This window comes from Antennarius striatus, chromosome 5, assembly GCF_040054535.1.
Source record: "Antennarius striatus isolate MH-2024 chromosome 5, ASM4005453v1, whole genome shotgun sequence".
NCBI lineage: Eukaryota > Metazoa > Chordata > Actinopteri > Lophiiformes > Antennariidae > Antennarius > Antennarius striatus.
In genome coordinates, this window is record NC_090780.1 from 12,368,949 (window position 1) to 12,390,219 (window position 21,271).

Sequence of the window (21,271 nt, forward strand, 5' to 3'; positions counted from 1 at the left end):
CAAATATATAAACCATGTAATCTGTGAGTCAAATAATACTTTATTTTAAGTAAGTAAAATTAATTTACATGTGTATATTTCACACAAATATTCCCGTTGGAGTTTTACTAATTAATTTTGATGTAGTCAAATCAAATACTCATCATGATGATATTCAGAATTTTTATTGAGCATGCATAATTATATATTACTGTCACATTTACTAGGTCCTTGAATCATTTTTTAGAGTGTACAGAGGCCTCATGGAGGACTTGTACTTTGGCATTGGTGGAACCACCGCTTCCTGAATGCATGTAAAACTAAGAAGATTGTGATGGACTTTCAGAGATCGGCACCAATACCACTCCCAGTCACCATTGATGGCGTGGATGTGGAGGCGGTTCACTTTCACAAGTACCCTGTACACATCAGCCTAAACTGGACTGGATTGAAACACATACATTCTGGATTAATAAAGTATATTTGATTGGTTATTTTGGCTTTATTCAACAGAAGTCTATGTATATTCATGCTGTATGTGTTAAACCTGGATTACCATTATGATGCTATCTAGAATTGGAAAGATACATAAAGGCCAGTAACAATAAATCACATTTTGTAACATTATCATATAATCTAAATTAAAATCTTGATAAATTAAGTAATTCGGACACCTCTTGGAAAAACTAGACTTTCAGTAAACAGACAAGGATGGACAGACAGGCAAAGAGAATGAGAGGGATGTCTTGAATGACCATGCTGTTTTCTCATGCAGTGTTTGCAGCCAAATGTATAGAGGCCCTACAGTGTCACAAGCTTATTATTGTGTAATTGGAGGACAATAACCGATGAATAGCAGACCCATGAGTGTCCCCTGAGTTGGACGTGGGATGGGTATTTTCAGACTAAAACAAGAGCCAAGGCAGTCACAGACTGCAACATCTCGTGACAAAGCAAACACAATCCTGAGGTCTGCTTTCTCTTGAATTCAAAATTTTATCCTGACCGATTAACATATGTCAAAGATCAGAGCTAGTGCTCTGATCTACTGTCATTGATCAAAGCAGTAGCTTTGATCTGTGGTCTTACACTGGCCCTCTCCCTTGTCTTTCTATCTTACCCGGTTCCTGAGAGTACAAAAGTTTAAATTTGACCTTGACCTTGAGAAAACTAGGTCAAGGTCAAATTTTCATCATCTCATTTTCATCCCCTTTGCTGCCCGAGTAATGTGTTTTTTTGTTTCGTTTTTCTATCTGCATTGTTGGATGAACTAATAGACAGACGGCCAGGACAAATGGACGAACACAAAAACGCTGACAATTACAATTCATCACCGCTTTGAAGTGTAATAGTGTGTAACAGTGAGTGTGTAATACTGTGTAATAGTGAGTAGGTAATAGAGTGTAATAGTGGATAATCGATAAGTCAAACACTGTTTAGAGATGCTAAAGAAAAATATCACAACAGCATCTGGCAAACTAAGTTAGATAAAGCAAAAGGATAAATGGGTAGATAAAGCAAAATGATACTAATCGGATCAAGAGAAAGACAAGAGATAGGAATTGGATTAAGAAAAATCAAACAGATAGTAATAATCTATTAGAGTTTAGAAATGTTGTTATGGTGGGAAAAAAATGGTGTACAAATGGTAAAGCATACATGCAAATATGTGTTTATTTATGTACATTAGGAATACTTAACTGTTTAATTGAGGATATGCTCATAATTTGTGTACAAGAGATAACTGAACGAACGTGATAGAAATGTTTATTACTTTAATTGATTTTGGATTTTTCACAGTGTAAGAACATGGTTATGATGATTGTTGTTTATTTCATAGTTTTGATTTGTTATTTGAAAACAAAACAATGTTATTTTGATTGTTTATTCACTTCAGGAGTTTTTGTTTATTGCAATATGAAAACCAGTTTGTATGCAATGAAATCTGTTTAGATTAAGAATGTCTAGATACTGTATATAGCCATGAAAATGGATTGGTTTGGTCTGCGACCAGACAGGAGAGTTTCGCAAGGTTTTGTGTGAAAAAAAGGGCTGAAAAAAAATAGAGAGAAAAGACGGACGAAGAAGTTGGCGAGCGTTGTGTGGACGGATGAAAAATTAATAAAATATACACCTGGATTAAGAAAACAGCATCGTTCGTTGGTAACTTTAATCCCCCCTTTTTCTGGAGTGTAACAGAAGCAGGATGTAACAAACATCTAATCACCCTGGCTCAAACTAAGAAATGCAGCCACATGCATTTTTTTTGCCAAATCTGAGTTCATTCACTTTCTCAATGTAAAAAAAAAAAAAGTGTTCATCTATATGTTTCACATTTCTGGTGGATGATACTCAGTGAAATTATACTTCCGGTGCGAGCATCTGACTTCTTATGTTGATCTTGTACTGATTTTATTTTTTCACTGCTGTTACTTGTTTCCCCTTTTTTTATCAGAGAGAAGCCACACAAAATGTCATTGTAATTATGAATAATGATAATATAAATATAATATGGTTGGTAGATAGATGGATGGATGGATGGATGGATGGATGGATGGATGGATGGATGGATGGATGGATGGATGGATGGATGGACGGATGGATGCAGTGGTGGGCGGTCAGGGCCAGCAAGGCCTTCTCTGCTGGTCTAACATAACCAGAGATCATGATAATATTTATGATGAAAGTTAATAATATTTTAATGCATTTTCCTTAAATAAATATATTCAAATATATGCATAAATATATAATTATAAATTTGGATATAATATGATATATAGCCAACACTGGGTAAGTGTCCTATTTTTATATTAGAAGGGTTTTTTCCAATCAGAATTCAGCTAGTTTGTGTTGCCAGGTTGAATGAAATCTGCCCAGGACCTTCAGAATCTAGAATGCAGGTCTCCGTGCACTGTGAGTGAAAGGTAATGTGGCAGGATAGCGTAACACTCCCCTCCGTGAGGGGCAGTGTGGCAGACAATCAGCGAGTGGCTACCTATAAGTAGACCTGGTTGGACCCTTCTCCGTCCTTTTCCGCTTCCTCTCCCTCCTTTCGGGAGCCGACAGCCGTGCGTGGCAGCATCTCGCGGTCAGCCGATTGGGTTTCAAAACAAAGTGTGGTGTTACCGGAAGCTGGGCTGTCTCCCTTGGGCCGGTGTGCATGCGGTGTGCTTTCTGAGGCCATCGCTGGTGTAGTCTGGGCTGCGGGCTTCTTCCTGCTGCCGCGTGCAACACCTCGATCCTGCTCTCCATGTGCGGCTGTCATTGCCGCTGTGAGCCTCGCTGCTGTTTTGGTTCTTCGTTCTTCTTCTTTCTCCTTTGTCTGTGTGTCTGCTCTGGGGTTTGGCTCGTCTGGAGACTTTATTCACCGTAGTTTGGCGCTGATTCAGCCCATGTTGGACTAGGCTCCATTAACGGTGGTCAAAGCCGTATAATACGGCATTCACAAAAGTTCTCGACGTGAGCCAAGAGAGGGCGTCTCGACCCTCTCATAGATGCTGAGCCATCACCTCTGGAGAGTGGTTTTAATTAGAGAGGCAGTCTCTTTCTCAATTCCTTGAGTTTATTCATTTGTTATTTCTTTCGTTGAATTATTATTATTGATAAGTTTTGTGGGTTATATTTGATTTATTGTTCAGTAATTTTTAACAGCTAGTGGTGCTCCTCCTGTTGTGACGGAGCGGCTGGTGGTTATTCTCAGGGGCCGCAGATGTCCCGTGTTTAGCGTTGATTGTCTGCCACACTGCCCCTCACGGTGGGGAGCGTAGCGCTATCCTGCCACAGTAACATATACCAGTTGTTAATAGACAGATGCAATAGCCAATCAGATCACGAGTTGGCGATGCTAAGGCGCTCTAGCTGGCTTCACGTTCACCTGACATGTACGTGTCCTCTGATTAGATACTCACTCTGAGAAGGCGGCGCTATGCAAACGCTATGCAGACGCTATGCAGACGCACATTTGAAGAGAAACTCTAGTGAGACGAGGGTCTAATCCCTAAAGGAGCTAACCTGCACCATCACTGAAGGCCTAGGTATGAAATGCACGGCCCGCCACTGGATGGATGGATGGATGAATGGATGGATGGATAGATGGATTGATAGATAGATAGATAGATAGATAGATAGATAGATAGATAGATAGATAGATAGATAGATAGATAGATAGATAGATAGATAGATAGATAGATAGATAGATAGATAGATAGATACTTTAATAATCCCGGAGGAAATTGTATGCATAGATACATAGATATATGAAAATATGATGTGTACTTACTGGTTCAGGAACACAAATATATAACCCAGTTAGCATTTTCACTCCGCCCCGGAACTGCCACGGATCCGCCACCGGCTCCGCCAAGGATCAGTGAACCGGGCCTGGAACGGAGTCCACTTGCACAACACGACGGACCCGGAGCGGGCAAGGGCCGTGGACCCAAACTAGATCGGGTGTGGAGTCGATCCGGATCTGTTCATGAAGCGGCTGACCTGGCGCGGACCCGTTCCGAATCCGTACATGAAGTGGCTGACCCGGTCCGGGACCGTTCATGAAGCGGCTCATCTGGCCCAGATCCTTTATTCAAAATGGCTCATTTGGTCATAGCTAGCAACAGAAATATCCAACATCAACGTTGTTCTGAAAAAGCTTGAATACTTCCCTTAACCTGTCTGCCCTTATTAACACTGTAAATGGGAAAAATGTAACGCAACCATGAATTGTATCCAAAGCATTTTACTGGCACGTCTCTGGGAAATCAATTACAAAAGAATATGATTGATAATCATGATAGGAAGACATGAAAACCAAACATGACAATATTGCTTTAACTTTGAACTGGTGGGTCCTCATCTGAAGTACCAGGACGCCTCTGGAGTTCCCCCTGTCAGCTGCGAGGTTCAACCAGCAAACCGTAGGTCTGATTAAGTCTTCTTCAGTCCCAACACAGCTGTGTCTCTTTTACAGCATCTGAAATCACACAAACACATTTTCACACAAAATTCCATGAACTCAAGACACCAGTTGTAATGTTTTAAAAAGATGTGTATAACCATTGGCTTATCAAGTGACATTTTGCTGCCTGACATTTGCATAGCCCCCATTTGCATTGTTGACAAAACTCAGCAAATCTCATGTTTGAAGAGTGAATTTAAATGTATGGCCAGACCAGATACTTGTTGGTTTAACTCAGTGTAAACGCTGAAAACATGTTCCAATTTTCTCTTGATATTCTGAATTTTTTTTAGCCTTGTTCCTTTCTAGCTCGTGGTCTGACGTCACAACGCAGGGTTGGAGTGCGACCAAGACTCTCAACTGAAGATGGGCCACGGTATGAAACGGTACTCACTTCCGGTTTTTTGAGGGGCGTGGCCACCAAACCGGCCGGCCCTCGTTCAGTATTTTGACACTAACCTCTTGACCGGGTCAAAACAACACATTAGTTACCTTACACCGGGTTGGTACCTCACTCCGTTGTCTGTTTTTAATGTGCCACATTAATTTACTCGCTACACTTCAGACTCCGGAAGTCACTTGACTGAGATATTGATGGATAAATTAGCCTAAGAAAGATTGCAAAATCTTGTTATAGTGCCTGGGAGATATGCAGATAGAAAAAAATGTTTTATCTTTTACTTTCCTGTACAAAACAAAAGCCTTGGGACGTCATCTGTTTCCGGTCCATTTTCCCATGAAGACTAGCGGCGCATCCACGTGACACCGATACAGGAAATGAGTTGTGAGTGAGCTGTCTGTGTCTATCGTATTTGGCATTTTGCACAAGTTTCATAAACTTAGTTATGTTCTAGTATCGTCTGTTTCCACTTTAACGTACATATGTTAGTTGATTCAGTTCAACAGTCGCACAAAGTGTTAACACTGACGTTCAAGCTGTAAGCCAAAGATTTGTGACGTTGTAAGAGGGAGTTCAATTTATGTGACAAGTTGTGTCAGTAAGCTGCCGGTTACCGTGTTTTAGCGTCAGCATGGTTCACAACAAGGAGACTGAATACGAGCCGTGGGTCTACAGTCACATCAGAACAGCTTTCACAGTGCTGACACACTTTATCTGCGTGGGCTTCACTGTGTTTATTACAGTTCTGTCCCGACCGGGGTCGAGTAAGTGTTCAGCCATCTACGTGTCACTTCCCTGGTTGTCATGGCATTTGCTAAATTTATGTTTTTCTTTTTTAGGTTTGTTTTCCTGGCATCCCTTCTTTATGACACTATCAGTAAGTCTAACACTTAATCAATAGAGAAATAATTGCTAGCTATACTTCAAAGACTTGTTTCATTGAAAAATACATTAATGGTTTGTCTTGTATGAAAATAATATCTTGTATTTCATTCCTTGTTATGGTGTGATTATTTATGCAGTTACACAAACAGAGCTGGAATAAAAATAACACAAAAATTGGAAAAAAAATAACTGGAGAAAAGTGTCTTACTGACATCAGCATTGATATCAATGCTACTATCTCAATCATATTACCCCTGCTGTGATATACTCATGTCATTCCTCCCCCATTCTCAATCTTCATGCCAACTCATAGTGTGTTAGTTATACTAGGGGGTGGTCATTTGGCATTAGACAAATAATAGTCATTTTAAATAGTTTTAAAAAGGAAATAATTCAATCATCTATTCAATCAATAGTGATGAAGATATTTGATTTCTCCTTTTTCACCAGTTTTCCTTCTTCATGACTGAAGCCATACTGCTTTTTTCACCTCAAGGCTCTCTCATTAGGAAGTTTCCACACAAGACCAAAGGTCAAGTTCACTGGATCCTACAGTCAGCCTGCCTATGTTGTGCCATCCTGGGTGTGACAGCCATCATTTACAACAAATACTTGAATGATAAACCCCATTTTACTTCGTGGCACGGCCTGCTTGGTGTGATCACAGTGTTTGTGGTGGTTTGGCAGTCTTTGGCAGCTGTGCCACTCATTTACCACTCGTTGGTCAAAGGTTGGTCCCTCGCCAAGCTCAAACGCTACCACGCAGCATCAGGACTTGTCACTTACCTGCTCGGCAGCATAAGCCTACTCTTTGGCCTAAACTCAACCTGGTTCACTGCTTCGGTCAGTGGATACGCCTGGTACCTGTCAGCACTGTGCCCTGCTCTCACTGCTCTCGTCGTGATGAACCAAGTGACCGGCGCTTACATGGCTAGAAAACGGTTGCAGTCATGACAGAAGACACAGTACTGACACAACAAAACACTCAACTTGAAGTTTGAAACAGCATTGAATCAGTTATTCCGAGATTCTAATAACCAAAAATTTATTAAATGGTTAAATTGAATTAAAAAAGCTTTGAGGAAAAGTCCAGCATTTCGATTTTTGATTCACAGCCTCAGCATTCCGGATGGCCTGGCTACTTTCCTGTATATGTGAATTTGTTTAGTTTTTATACCTCAGGTTGTTTATCCTGCCTTTTGATTATGTTTACTGTTTTTTAGCCACATGCTTGAACAAATAAAAGATTTAAATTAAAAGCATTTTGTAAACAATTCACGCTGCAATAGAGTGTTTTATTGTTAAAGTAACATTGATAACACAGTCATATTCTGCTTCAATCTAGCCTGCATGTACGAAATTCTTACTGGATTAGTCAATGGGTCAAAGTGAACAAAAAGGTAAAAAAGGTACTTACAAAAAACAATATATTTTCCATCATAAATAAATACATTTCAGACAGTGAAATAAGGGGAACAACTGCCAGGAGAGCGTATACCAGTCAGAAGTTACAAAAAAAATAAAAATTCTGTGATAACAAAAATGCACATCAAGACATGGCAGACAGCTCTTGTTTCTAGAAACTCATAATTCCCAAGTATTTAATGTTAAGCTTTTCCAAGTGACTGAGAATAAAAATATTATGATGTAGAGTTTACAAGCACTTTTTCAGTGCTAGCATCACCTTCAGATTTAAAACAAATCATGTAATGCTGTGAAAAGACATCCTTGCTGATAGGAATGAAGCATCTGCGACAGAAATGGAAGGAGCCATTCACAAATAAAACAAACATTACTCAGGACTGTAGGGGCCAAAGGTCCCCACCAAGACATTTCTTCATGAAGAATGACAGTTAACTCAGGTTATCCAGTGTTCTGTAAAGGCTAATAGCCATTGTGTCTAGCCTATTGAACCAACAGATCAAAGGGACGTTCCTAAATCTACATATCTTGAGGTGACATCACGACATAGAAACAGTTACAGAGAACAGCAGAGACTTCAATTCCCTAAAGCACTGCAGGTACTGACTGACACAACTGACAGAAGCTACTTACACTGCACCGCTTTTTAAGACACCCCTCTGTGACCCACGGTCACAGGTGGTTGTAAAGGAACTGATGTTTGAAAGGTTGGTGACCATAACTCATACATGCAAGCTGCATGAAAGTATTTTCTACAGTTGAGCTTTCTCCTCGGCTAGGTTCTTAAAATAATCTAGGATTTCATAATGGGTGGCAAGTTGACAGGTGGGTTACTCTAAAGTAAATATATGAGTAAATGACAGCAAAATTAAACCTTGGTTTACGCTCCTTGTGGCTCTAACACTTGATACCTTTCAGTCCCAATGCTGAACCTGCCATTTGTTTTGAATTCAAACCAGTCCGCCTAAATGTCATTCTTCCAACACGTTTTATGTATGATAAGACTCAAGACCCCTTTGTGTTATTTAAGGCTAAAAAGCAAAGAGCACAGTCCGAATACCTGTCCCAGCCTCTGTGTGAAAGGCTATCATGAAAGTACATTCAATTTAGTCTTAAGGACCAGAAAAAAGGAAACCATGAAGCTTAATGTCAGTTTGTTTCCCCAACATAAATGCACAGTTGAATTTCTCATGATGGTTGCTGTAACAATGAACCATCTCCTTACACCAAAATCTACACACTGCACTGTATAGACTTGCAATATAAACAATGATAATGACTATTTACAAAATATCAACATGTTTATAGTTTCACGCATAAAATCCTTTCAACAGGGGATGCTACAATATCTATCAAACTGCTAAACACTAAAATGTGCTCTCAAAGCCTAAAACATAATTAAAGGTGCACCTTCAGGGGTTTTTGGATTTCCATTCTTTAGCCAATTCATTACCTGTGATGGGATGCAGCTTTCCAGATTTTTTCTCTAGAAATCAAGTCAAGAAAAATGAGTTAAGTGTTCAGCAGGTGAGGACAACTGACACGTGTATCAGCCGGTTATATTTTGGTTAGCAGTCGACTGTTTCACATCAGTATGTCAAGAAAAAACTCAGTCTCCATCACAGTATTCCACCTGCACTCAGGGGAAATGAAACAAACAGCAAGACGAGGTCTCTGTTCAAAGTGTAACAGGAGAAACTGATCGGAAAGCCGCCGAAAGAATTCAGCTGGTCCACATATGAAAAAGGTCCGTTCCAACTGTTGAGATGCTCCAGCTAAACAAGTCTGGTATATTCAGCATGAGGATTTACTTTTTTTGTAAAGTCATTAAGGTTCAAGCAGATCCTACTGTTTGTAGGTGACTGTCGTGTGTTTGTGTGAAGTTTAGAGAGAATCGGAATGGTATGCTATTTATCTCCATGATTGGGTTAATGATATAAACTATGTAATATCAAGCCCGGATAAGAGATATAATTTATTACTATGTCATTATATGTGTTAATAATGAATATTTTTAGATTCATTTTTACTTAAATGCCCAGTTATTTCATCATTGGTGAATTCCACTTTTTTCTCCTTCTGTCTTACAATACATCTAACAAACAGACGTAAAGCAACATAACTTTAGTTAATTTAGTCATTTAATTTTATTATTGTTCCCAAATATTCCCATCTATAATGTATTGGATGTTCAACAGTATTGATAAAAATTGTATGAACCCTCATCGGCTTACTCTTCAGGACAAGTCTTTACTGTCCTGTTACTTCTATGACATCATCATCAGAACTACTACCGCCGTTGTCCCTACTCTGATGTGTGTCTGGTTGGGTCAGCGCAGCCCCCAGCAGGCTGGATGTTGGATTGATGAAGTGTGACAGAAAGCTGGATGTAGAAGAGCTAGAGCTAGGCACAGGGAACCCTCCTGCTCCAGACAGGAGCGGGCTGGGGAACATCCTCGGCTCAGACAGCAGTGACTGACTGTAGTTGAGAGGGAACCCTGACGAGAGCAGGCTGGCCATGTTGGGATTCATTAAGTATGGAGGGAGAGAACCAGAGGCCAGGGACGAAGAAGGTGCGGCAGAAGGTGAGGATGACATAGGGATGGTGGTGGAACCAGAGGAGAAAACAGGCAGAGAAGATGAAGAGGGGGTGGGAAGGTGTCCGTTCCCCGTGGCCGACTGTCTCAGTAGGTCTGACCCTGCAGAGGGGAACATGGTCTGGAGGTCAGCTAGTGTTTGTCCTGGTGTCTGAAGGAATGAGGATCCACCACTACCACCCATCAGGAGTGGATGACTCATGGGACCAAGGTTTGCCAGTAGGGAGGAGTTCAGACCAATGGGAGGGAAACTTAATCCACCTGAGCCCATGGACAGTCCTGGGAAACGTGTTGCTGCAGAAGTGCGTTTCCCTCTTATTGGCGCGCTGCCTTGGCTTTCAGTACTCCGACGTTTGCTGCCACGCATCTCCAAAGCTGAGCTCAGGTCGTTACCGATTTGCCTGCTGAGATCATTGGTCTCATTGTTTTGCAAACTGCCGTCATCCCTCACCGATTCTGATGGTGATGGCAGTTCTGTCTCCATGCCGGCCCCAGTATCGCCTGTTGAGGAGGTGTAGCGGCTGATCTCTTGGAGAATCTCAGAACTTAACGGTGAGGAGGGCTGCTGCTCCCCATTGGTGGATTGTGGCTGTGGATCTACTGGTGATGAACAGCCGTTACTTACAGGATGGTTCTGGGATGCTTGGGCATCTGTGGAGGACAGAAAGGCAGTCATGACTGTCTCTAGCTTGAAATGAATCTTGGGGAGGTCAATCCTGAAATTAAAATGCTGTACCAAAATATGTAATTTATGTACTGAGATTTTAAAAAGATCCTTCCAGAGTCACAGGTTGGAAAATAGCCATGACAAATACAATTAACTTCATATGTAAACCACACAGTCAAAGCTGTGTGAGTTGGAGTTACACTCAAAGAACCAAGAACATAAATATGAATTTATACCTCTAGAAGCAGAGGATCCCCCGACTACTGGTCTACTGATCTTTCCAGATCGAATAGCAAAAATTCTTCCATCATTTGTCCTGATGTAAGTACCTGTGGCAGAGCAATTATCAAATGACGAACATGGTAAATCATCCTACGTTACATTCAGTGATCATTAGGTCAAAGATCTGTAGTACCTTTAGATCCTCTGATGATATGGATGCTCTCTCCTGCACTGATTCGAGCTTGAACGTCCGTTGTGCTGTTAGTTCCTGGGATCACGATATCTGTAGATCAGGACAGTCATCATCATATTTCACAAGACATTACTTCATGCTTCCTCGATTGAAATACAGGTTAAGTAGGTAAATTCTTCATCCATCTCATGGGCTCTGTGTCGCTTCAAAAAAAAAAAAAATTCTTATAAAAATATATATTACCAGTTGTGGTGACGATCCTCTGCACATACACTCCAGCTTTCTGCAGAAAGTTCACAGGCAGGTTGGAAGCAGAGCTGGAGCCAGCCATGCCCATGCCTACCTGGCGAGGCATCATGGGGATTGGTGTTGACTGGATGGGTCTGACACTTGCTACAGGCTTGTCATCTGGCCGTACCATGGGACGCCTGAAAGTATGATGCAGAATTAACAAGATTGTCACACACTACCAGTCACACTTGTCAATGGAACAAACATCTGATGGTGCTGTTATCATTAACATGTTTATGTGTGACGTCTACATTTATGGTTACATGAAAGTGTAAATATTACTTAAGTACTCCAAGAAGATGTTGCTGATTAGTTTATGGTTGCAGCTCAAAGTTAAGCCAGTTAGGAACAGTTTGTCAAGGACACACAGCAGACACATTTTTAGCCACTACAACAAATTAGAAAAGAATTGCAGACATGCAGTCAGAAACCCACCAGCCACGTTGGTTAAACGCTGGTATGTTTGTGAGGCCCTGATCATTGGTCGGGTAATAGGGGGTGTATGATGGACGGGAGTAGGGTACAGAAGCTCGTTTCTCATCCTCGTAGCTCTTCTTGGCAGCTCTCTTCTCTGCTTTGGTCAGTTTAGACTCCTTACGATCCACCAGCAAAGACTCGTGATGAAAAGGTCGCTAATGACACAGACAGAACTTTAATTAAACAAAGCATGGTCAGATTTAAAGTGCAAATAAGTCCTTTTCCCTGTTTGATCCACTCATTTCACCAGAGAGACTGAAATTGTTTTCAGGTAGAATTTCCTTTTGCTCTGCAATGATTTCTTATTGGTTTTCATCATACTGACCATTCAATGACCATGTCAACATGTCTCAGACTGTGTGCTCTCACAAGTAAAAGTTCACAGCAAAAATAGTCAGAGCCAAAAGGACTTCGATTGGGCTTTTGTTCCAAAAGCCCAATATTTTTTCCAGGTAATTAAATTGTTTGTTTTCCATCTGCCTTTCTTCCCGAGGTTTTAAGAGGGAAGCCTAGCCTAAAACTCTACCTTGGTAATGAGGTGTGGGTAGCGCTGACAAGCTTGGTGCATCACAACTTCCATGTCTTCCTGGGAGGTCAGAGAGACCTGACCAGGTTCCTCTTCTACAAAATGAAGCAGCGACTCCACTTCCTTACGAGTGAAGTTCAGCACTGGGTTCAGGTCGTCAACCACACGGTCTAGAAACACACACAGACACTTAAGACTGGATATGACTCAATATGACCACAACAGATGTAGCTTACATTAACCATGTGTTATTAGCATTGGATAATGCTTAAATAATAGTTCTGTGTCACAATAACATAAAAGCATTTATCTCAAAATTAAAGTCAAACCAAGGTTTAGAATGAACTGAATTTTCAAGTGTCTATTTGACTGAGTGAAAAAACAAAATACATATTATGTCTACAGAGAAATGAAAAAATATCTTACCAGACATGCCCTGTTTGGAGACTTGTCTGTCATAGATCTTCTTCTCCAAGGTGAAATCACAAACAAGGCGGTAAATGTAGCAGGGCTTCCTCTGACCATAGCGGTACACTCTACACACCGCTTGGGCATCGTGACACGGATTCCAGGAGGCATCAAAAACAACAACGCGATTAGCTCCTATTAGGTTTACTCCCAAGCACCCCGCTCTGAAAGCAATGCAGTCAATCAAAGTGAAATCAATTAGAAATTACTTTCCACTATATTGATTAAGTGTTAAAACAACTAAAACCGAAGTATACACAAACCTTGTAGAAAGTAGGAAAACCCATGTTGTGTTGTTCTCCGGGTCATTGAACTGATTGATAAGGCGCTCTCTTTCCGAGGCAGACGTACTCCCATCTAGTCCTGAAGGCACACATCCAGCATCTTTTAACAACGTATCTCAGCAAACCTAATCTTTCAGCAATGCGAAGTAAAACATACAATGATAATAGCTGCAATTAAAGGCCGAGTTTAAGTTAGAAGAATTGTATTGGATTCTATTTAGAGACAGCAACAAAATGCCCTGGGAGAGTCTAGATTCCTGGGAGAGAAAGATTCCTGGGGAAGATCCAAACAAAAGGCTATTTTCAAATGTCTTTATCTAAATGAGACTGCTTCTAAACCTCTTTAACAGAGTACAGTCTAAAACCGCCAAGATGAATGACAACTCTCAACAGACACAAAACTAGAAATGCAGCCATTAATATTAAATACAGTATTTTCCGCACTATAAGGCGCACTGGATTATAAGGCGCACCCTCAATAATTTGTTTGTTTTATAATTTATTTCATATATAAGGCACACCGGATTATAAGGCGCACACAATAAAAATAAATAAAATTTATTTGATAAACTGCAGCGGCTGTAGTTGCGCAATCCGTCCACTAGATTGAGCCGCGTTGCTCAGGCAGTAATGATTGCATTCATGACTTGCTGACTACCTTTGAATGGCCCCTATTGTAATGTCAATAAGCCATTCTGAGCCTCATCAAGGAAACCTGATCACTTGATCACTTTGCCATCTTAGAAAGAAGTCAGCACGCATACTAAAAAACCTGACATTAAAAACTGGTTAAATTCATTACGAGTGCAGTCAGTGCGAACAGAGCGGATTATTTCCTGATCTGAAGTTCGAAGCAGATATTTAAGCTCCGACGTTCGTCCTCGTTTATTAATTAAATATTGTTTCGATTGATCGGTAGTCCAGTCGGAGGTGAGGTGCAGCTATTTGCTGCTGTGTGTCCTAAACAATTTTTTAACTACTTTTTAATGTCAGGCTGCTAATTTACTGGCAAATATGACGCTGTTTTACTCCTAGAACTGACTTTAACGTCGGTGTCTCACCGCCGTGAATCTCACAGCACGTCGCTGCAGACAGAATACACAAGCCTGAATGCGCCCCTCCGCTGCCCGCCCAGACCTATCAACTACATTTGTAAATCAATTGCAGCACCTTTGTCTAGCAGTGACTGCTCTTGGAATTTCAGAAAAGGCTGGAAGTTCAGCTTTGAGGGTCTTTCATTCACCTTTATGCCAGTTTCTCAGTGTGTTTCCACAGACTAATAGAATGGACCGTCACTAGAATCCAGATGACAGCACAATGGCATTTTTAAGACCAATTGAGTTTAAAGTGGGTTATTTCTGATGCCAAATAGTTAGGAAATACTGAGATCAGTCAGTCGGTCAAACTTTATTAATAGAATTGTTAAAAGTTCCTTATGTTTTGCTACGTAATCACCAGTGCTCCTACAGTCTGCTCTACCGTCTGAGAGCAGCTCAGTCAGAGCTGGGACTTCGGTGACGCCCCTTGACTACCGTTGTTAGGGAGCGTGGGCCCGAGTGCCTTGTGAGGGGGCTCCTCTGGTGGTGGAGGAGGCATGACTGCCGGCTTTTTTTCAGCGATCATGTTTTTAACCAATATTAATATGAATATTAATCCATATATAAGACGCACCGGATTATAAGAGGAACTACGGGTTTATGAGAAAATTTTAGGCTTTTAGGTGCGCCTTATAGTGTGGAAAATACGGTAAGCACTATGTTGATTTGACGTTTCTGTAGCGATGATAAAGCTTTCTGCAGTAACTGTTTAGGAGGAAGAACAAAGATCAGTTGACTTACTGTAGTAATTGAGGTTGCGAACCCAGTTTTGGTTCTTGTTGTCAGAAGAACCAACGTCCGTTGGCATTGGTCTCTTTGATAAGAAGTCCTCAATGACAGCCAGGGTGGACAAGCTTTGACTGTCAGGTGCACAGCAGAGACCCAGAGAGAGTGTGAAAGAAAGTCAAGGTGATGTGAAAGTTTACTACATGTTACTATAAAGTAAAATGGATTCCAACTGATTGAAGTCATACAGAGAATTATATACTCTAAGTCAAGACTTCAAGTTCAGCTATGAGATGTAGATGTTTACAGTACTACTGTATGTACAGGTGTGGCAATGAACCATCAATAACGCTTCACTTAAAGTAATACTTGTTGGCAAAATATAAAACTCCTTCGTAAAAATGTGTCTAGAAGAGGAACAGAAAAAAACATCTGTTGTGGGAGGACTAAAAAATGTATTCGCCGTCCTGTTGGAGTCTCATTAATTTAGTGTGATATAAAGGCACTACTTTCAATGTTTGATTGTGGATTTGTTTACTGCAACGTGAAACAAACAAATAAGCAGAGGACTTACCTAAAGACTAAGATCTTGTCTCTTTTTCTTACACTTTCATCAATCAAATGGAAGAGCAGAACCATCTTAGCAGAGTTCTCCAGAATTCCTGTCTGGTACTTAGACATTATGTCCTTTGCCTGAAATATATTGAAAAAAAAGGTCACTGAGTTAATCTTCAGTTTGATTTAAAAAAGCTTGGGGCCTGGCGGAGATACGCAAGTATTAGAGCTGTGAGCTGTGAGATATGTAACCTATTGGGGGGAAAACAAATGGACTCTTTTAGTTGTAAGTTCAGCTGCAGAGGTAACAACTTCATTCTGTATAGACATACCCATTCATAGGTAATGACTTGATTGGCTCTGTCCTGGGAGGGATTGAATTGTGGCAGGGTGTTGTTAACTTTGCTGTGACTTGAGTCAGCTGCTTTGACTTTCAGACCAGTGCCGGCTGCAGGGCAGCGGGGGTTACTAGCTGAAGTGATGTCGTCGAGATCCAGGTCCTGCTCGTTGGCCTGGTTCTCTTTTTGTAGAGCTTCATAAAGAACGTCTGGGTGATTCCAGATCTGGAGGCATGAGGACAGAAAAAGGGTGCTTATTGGATCAAAAAATTCCTCATCAGCGTTTTAAGGGTCACATGACAACATGGCTCATGAAACCCGGGAAAAGTCGAGTTTGGAGCAGGCTGTTAGTACTACAAGAAAAGTCATCCTCACCTTACAGCACACGCAGAATGCTTTCAGTGGATTCAGACCAAGCCAGCCACTGTTCCCTGCTTCTCGAAAGCGTTTCATGAACTCAGTATACAACGCCCTCTGAATGGGAGAGAGTCGGACCAAGATCACATGCTCCTCTTTTGAAGGGAGCTGGTTTTGCAGTACATCATGACCCCGTCTGTAACACAGAAAAGCACCACACAAAAAAAATTAAAGTTAAGCTTAAATCAAGCCAGTGCTTTTCCGACAAAAAAAGGAAGAAAAATGAGAAATCAAATTTACCTCTGGACAAAACCCTCCAGCAGGCTGTGAAGCACGTGGCTGCGGTAGCGCATCAAGCGGACATCTTGAGGTGTGCTATCCATACACTGCCCGTTCAGAATCGGTCTCTCAAACATGTTGCTGAACTCTTGACGTGTGCCTAAAAAGTCTGGTCTAACAAAGTCCACCATGCACCAGTATTCAATGAGGTTGTTCTGCAAAGGATAACCCGTCAACACCACTCGGCGCCGGGAGCGGATGTTCTTCAGAGCCTGTGAGGTGCTGGCGTGGTAATTCTTAATACGATGACCTTCGTCACATATCACCACATCCGGCCCAGGCTGCGCTATGGCCCTTTCAATACCTGAGAATAAAAGGTAATGACTTAAAAATTTAATGCACGAGTCTTCTAATTATTGTACTATATACACATTTAATTTAATTTTCTCATGCTCCTTCAAGCTTCTATGGTACAGGCAGACAAACAACTTCACAAGACTGATTCCAGGCCTGATTTTCTAACCAATGACTTTTGCAGACCTGTCATGAGCTCCTGTTGTCTATCTTCTTCATCCAAGTCGATGATGACAGGCCCAGCAGGCTTCTTTGATTTCCTCTTCTTGCCCATAACAAAGCTCTTTTTCATGGACAGCAGGCGGTACATCTCATAACCCATCAGCAACACCCCTCCATCTCTGGACCAGTCCTCAACAACCTTGGCTCTGGCCAGTGTCGTTCTGGAAGTCAAACACTCAGCATCATAAGCAGCTGAAGCAATAGATTCTGAATGATACAGTGATTCGCATGGCATGTTCTAAATTTCCCAGTTTGGGACAAATAAAGTATATCTATCTATCTATGTTCATACTTGTGCTCATCATTGAGGACGTGAACTTTAAATAAACGGCCAGTCATCACTGCAGGGTCAATGTCAGGGGAAAGGGCTTCCTGGGCTGGGAGCCAGATGTTAAACTCTGTCAACCAGTTCTGAAGAGTGTTCACCTTTGAAGAAGGAAAGAGACAAATCAATTTAATAAGAACAGTGGCTTAAGAGGAAATGATGACACAAATTATTTTAACATGTTATAAAATTGCTATTAACTCACAGGAACAATGGCCAGCACAGTGTGAGCCTCAGTATTCCTCAGTAGGATATCAATGAAGGAAATGACCTGCAGAGTCTTGCCCAAGCCCATGCTGTGAGCGAGGATGCAGCCAAAGCCACTGCTGGTCTTATATCGTTCCAGAGACTCAACAAGGTTATCGTAGAGAAACCGGATTCCTCCGATCTTAGAAATGAGGAGGCAAGTGTTTCAGAAAGAAATGAGCAGGGTCTTTCTTACATTCTTACCTTCATGTTTTGGGGGCGTGGCATACCTGGTGAGGCTTGACAGCCTTTGCCAGCTGCGGAGCGAGGTAAAGGTCCTTCTCCTCTGCAGGATGATTGATATTCACCAGAACTCGACCCTGAGCATCAGGCAGATTCAGAGCGTCATTGACATGTGCCCCGCTGCTCTCCTCTGAGATGTTAGCACCATCAGCATCCTCATCTGCTGACTCGCTGCTTATCTGTAGTGCATCCTCATCTCCAGAACTAAGCTCAATTATATCTGTAGAGAAAAAACAATTTAAACGCTTGCTCCAATATCACATTTGTTTGCAATCACTGGGAAAACAATTCAACATGTTAAGTCATCATCAGGTTACATACCATCTCTGATAGCAAATGCAGGAAGCATGGGGTCGACTTTTTCGTCTTCATCACCACTGCTGTCAAGACAGATCACGTCCTGCTTGCTCAGGAGAGCAGGGACCAGATGAGATACTTCTAGAAGTGATGCAGGGTCCACTATTGAACAGATCGGAACACATCAAGAGATTAGATGGTAAGCACAAAAAACTCCCAACTTAAATATACTAATATGGACAAAAACATCATTTTTAGAGGGATAGTCACCAAGCTGAGAGTCTGGGACAGTTGAGGATGGAGTGGGGAAGTCTTTCCTCTGCTGCTCCAGACGTTTCCGCCTCTCCATTTCCTCCTGTTGAGCAGCCTTGGTCCCAGCCTCCAGTTGATCATCTTTCAGCAATTTTCTGTGCACATCAGGAATAAGAGTTCAATTCAATCAACACAAAAGCCAAAAAAATCATGCAACACAACTGGTGAGACATATCACCTGATGTTCTTTCTCATGTGTGCAGGTTTAGATGGCTTAGAAGGTTTGGAGGCTTTTGAAGACTTTGAGGATTTAGTGAGTTTGGAGGCTTTTTGCTTCTTGCGCTGGCTCGGGTTTTCCGGGCTGGTTGAAGGCTGACAACGAGAGGTGGGCCTAGAGGGGGACCTGGAGGACGAGCGGGACGTGGGCCGAGAAGGAGGCTCTGAGGATGGCTCTCTGGAGGTAGCTGAATTAGAGTCGCTGCCATCCCGGCCAGCGTCTGTTCTGCTTTGAGCACTCGCAGACCGTTCTTAAAAAGAACAGACAGTGGTTTGGTTTACTTTCTCCTGGAATGGTTGTATTATTACTTGTTTCATGACCTTATGTCAATGAATTCAAAATGAAATAGACACTCATAATAAATGTATTACAAATAAAACAACAGTCTTGTCTTTGTTTCAGTTTCACCACAGAATATAGAGTAATAGACACAGACAATTTTATTTGTTTCTCACCAACACTATCTTCTTCATCGTCTCCATCATTTTCATCCTCATCTTCCTCCATGTCCTCTCCGTCCTCATTTTCCAAATCCTCCTCTCCACTGTTAAGGCTGGGCTCCAGGTCACTTTCTGAAATTGCCTCTTCAGACATGGCGTCTTACAAGGCTCTCAAAGTATTACCTACACACCTTCATTAGGAGCCCTAAAGCAAGAAAACATCACATCACTAAAATTATGCACATTATTTTGCAACCAGGAATTTTACATTTTTACTTGATGTTGTGTCTACACCACCAATCAACAAGGAAAATAGCTAATTATTTATCTTGCCAGTCTCATACATCCGGAATAAGTAGTAGTAACATATTTATTTTCATCCAAAATATCCAATTCTGCTATAACAACAATCCAGTCAAAAATGGTAGAAATATGACTGAAATGTTTGTAAACTACTAAAATACGAATAACATTATTGCTGTAGTTGTTAATTTGCAGCTGTAAGGACCGCCAGCAAAACAGCAATTTAGTTGAGACAACATCTGTTTCTCTGTTGATTTATGCATCATCTTTACGTAAAGGTGAATTTTGCATTGCCCCTGCTGATGTCTGCAATGGAAGACTACAGTATATAAATTATGTTTTTTTCAAACTGATCCAACACATGGCCAGTGTTATCGGGAAAAGACACCAAAAAAATACAGATTAACGACTGGCACAGGTAGGACTACGCTTTTTCATGGAGAACACGTTTGTGACTCTTATTATGTGAACAAAAATAAATCATCTGTAATAAAGCCTTGAAGATTCACTCTTTTCCCTTGTTAATTTGTCCAAAATATACAAAAACTCAAATATCAAGAATACTCCTGAATTCATAAATTGATGGCCAATCGATCTATACACCGAAATATTTTAAGTTAGGACTAAAGACTTAAAATAGTTATCAGTCCCTTTGACGAGACCGATAGTGTCCTGCTTCGGTTCTGACCCACTACGTTTCCAAATACCAACATCACTCGTTGAATCTGAAATGCTGAAACGGAGTGTTTACATTTACATTTCACATGACGTGACCGATGAGAGGGAGATCATCCAATGGCTGTGGATGTTAGAGGCTGCTACGAGTAGCATGTTATCATAGACTTCTATATGGTGTATGCTAATCCGTATATTATCACGCATCTGTCGTTAGTTCTCCCATTGGCCGACCTAAATATTATTGATTATCAGGCTTAGACAGCGGATCGGTGTGATAACGACCTGCAGAAATTAAATGGTAAATTGAAACGCTATATAAAACGTAACTGTTTATCTGGTCATTGTCCGCTCATGGCAACAAAACATGATTTTTGGTGGTAACTTGGACTAAATGCAACGGAACTTTTTCACCGAGCCATCTGTTTTGTTGGCTGTCGTTGCAAGATAGCAATCTAATATTGTATAACGTGAGGTGCAACGTAGACGTAGCTAACGCTAGCTTTGATTACAACAAGGCTAACACTCTCGTTTAGGTAAAACGCGTCACATAAACGCAAACATTAGACGGTTACTGGATCTTACCTTGAATGCAGCTAAGCTGTAAACGGCCTCTTAATAAACTTCTAAGTGCATACAGTGGTTAGCCGATTAGTACGAACTGTAACTCTGTAAATGAACGTTGCTAATTTCCAATTTTTTCCAGCGTGACCATAAATACCGTCCCGGCCAGGCCATTACAACAAAGGTTCCCCATTTGAAAAGTCCGGTTGTGTAGCAAATAAAAACCAATACTGTACAGACATAACAACACACACATATTTTAATGCCAGTATTGTAAAACAATGTGTTAGAATAGTTTATTTTGCGAATTTATTTAACTTTCTTGTTCCTGAGATTAAATATGACCTGATTTCCTT

The 21,271-nt window shown here is 41.1% G+C and overlaps 2 protein-coding genes across 3 annotated transcripts; one reads left to right on the forward strand and one right to left on the reverse strand.

Annotated features, from left to right (window-relative positions):
• Window positions 1-5,583: 5,583 nt before the first annotated feature.
• Window positions 5,584-7,460, forward strand: cyb561d2 (cytochrome b561 family, member D2). Of its 2 annotated transcripts, none has more exons than XM_068315790.1 (3): window positions 5,584-5,717; window positions 6,173-6,210; window positions 6,669-7,460. In XM_068315790.1, the coding sequence occupies exons 1-3, from the start codon at window positions 5,711-5,713 to the stop codon at window positions 7,170-7,172; spliced, it is 549 nt and encodes a 182-aa protein (XP_068171891.1). In that variant the 5' UTR covers window positions 5,584-5,710; the 3' UTR covers window positions 7,173-7,460. The 2 variants fall into 2 exon arrangements, with proteins under 2 accessions (XP_068171891.1, XP_068171890.1); XM_068315789.1 differs by having other exon boundaries at window positions 5,706-6,097.
• Window positions 7,461-7,502: 42 nt separating this feature from the next.
• Window positions 7,503-21,052, reverse strand: rad54l2 (RAD54 like 2). Its single transcript, XM_068314876.1, has 22 exons — window positions 20,937-21,052; window positions 19,389-19,578; window positions 18,895-19,183; window positions 18,675-18,811; window positions 18,429-18,566; window positions 18,095-18,327; window positions 17,824-18,006; window positions 17,586-17,719; window positions 17,258-17,454; window positions 16,739-17,081; window positions 16,457-16,634; window positions 16,076-16,306; window positions 15,763-15,881; window positions 15,204-15,322; window positions 13,345-13,444; window positions 13,040-13,245; window positions 12,614-12,783; window positions 12,046-12,242; window positions 11,563-11,747; window positions 11,320-11,409; window positions 11,141-11,233; window positions 7,503-10,888 (listed from the first exon to the last, which is right to left on the reverse strand). Exons 2-22 carry the CDS (start codon window positions 19,525-19,527, stop codon window positions 9,891-9,893), a joined length of 4,479 nt encoding a protein of 1,492 aa, XP_068170977.1. The 5' UTR covers window positions 19,528-19,578; window positions 20,937-21,052; the 3' UTR covers window positions 7,503-9,890.
• Window positions 21,053-21,271: the final 219 nt, after the last annotated feature.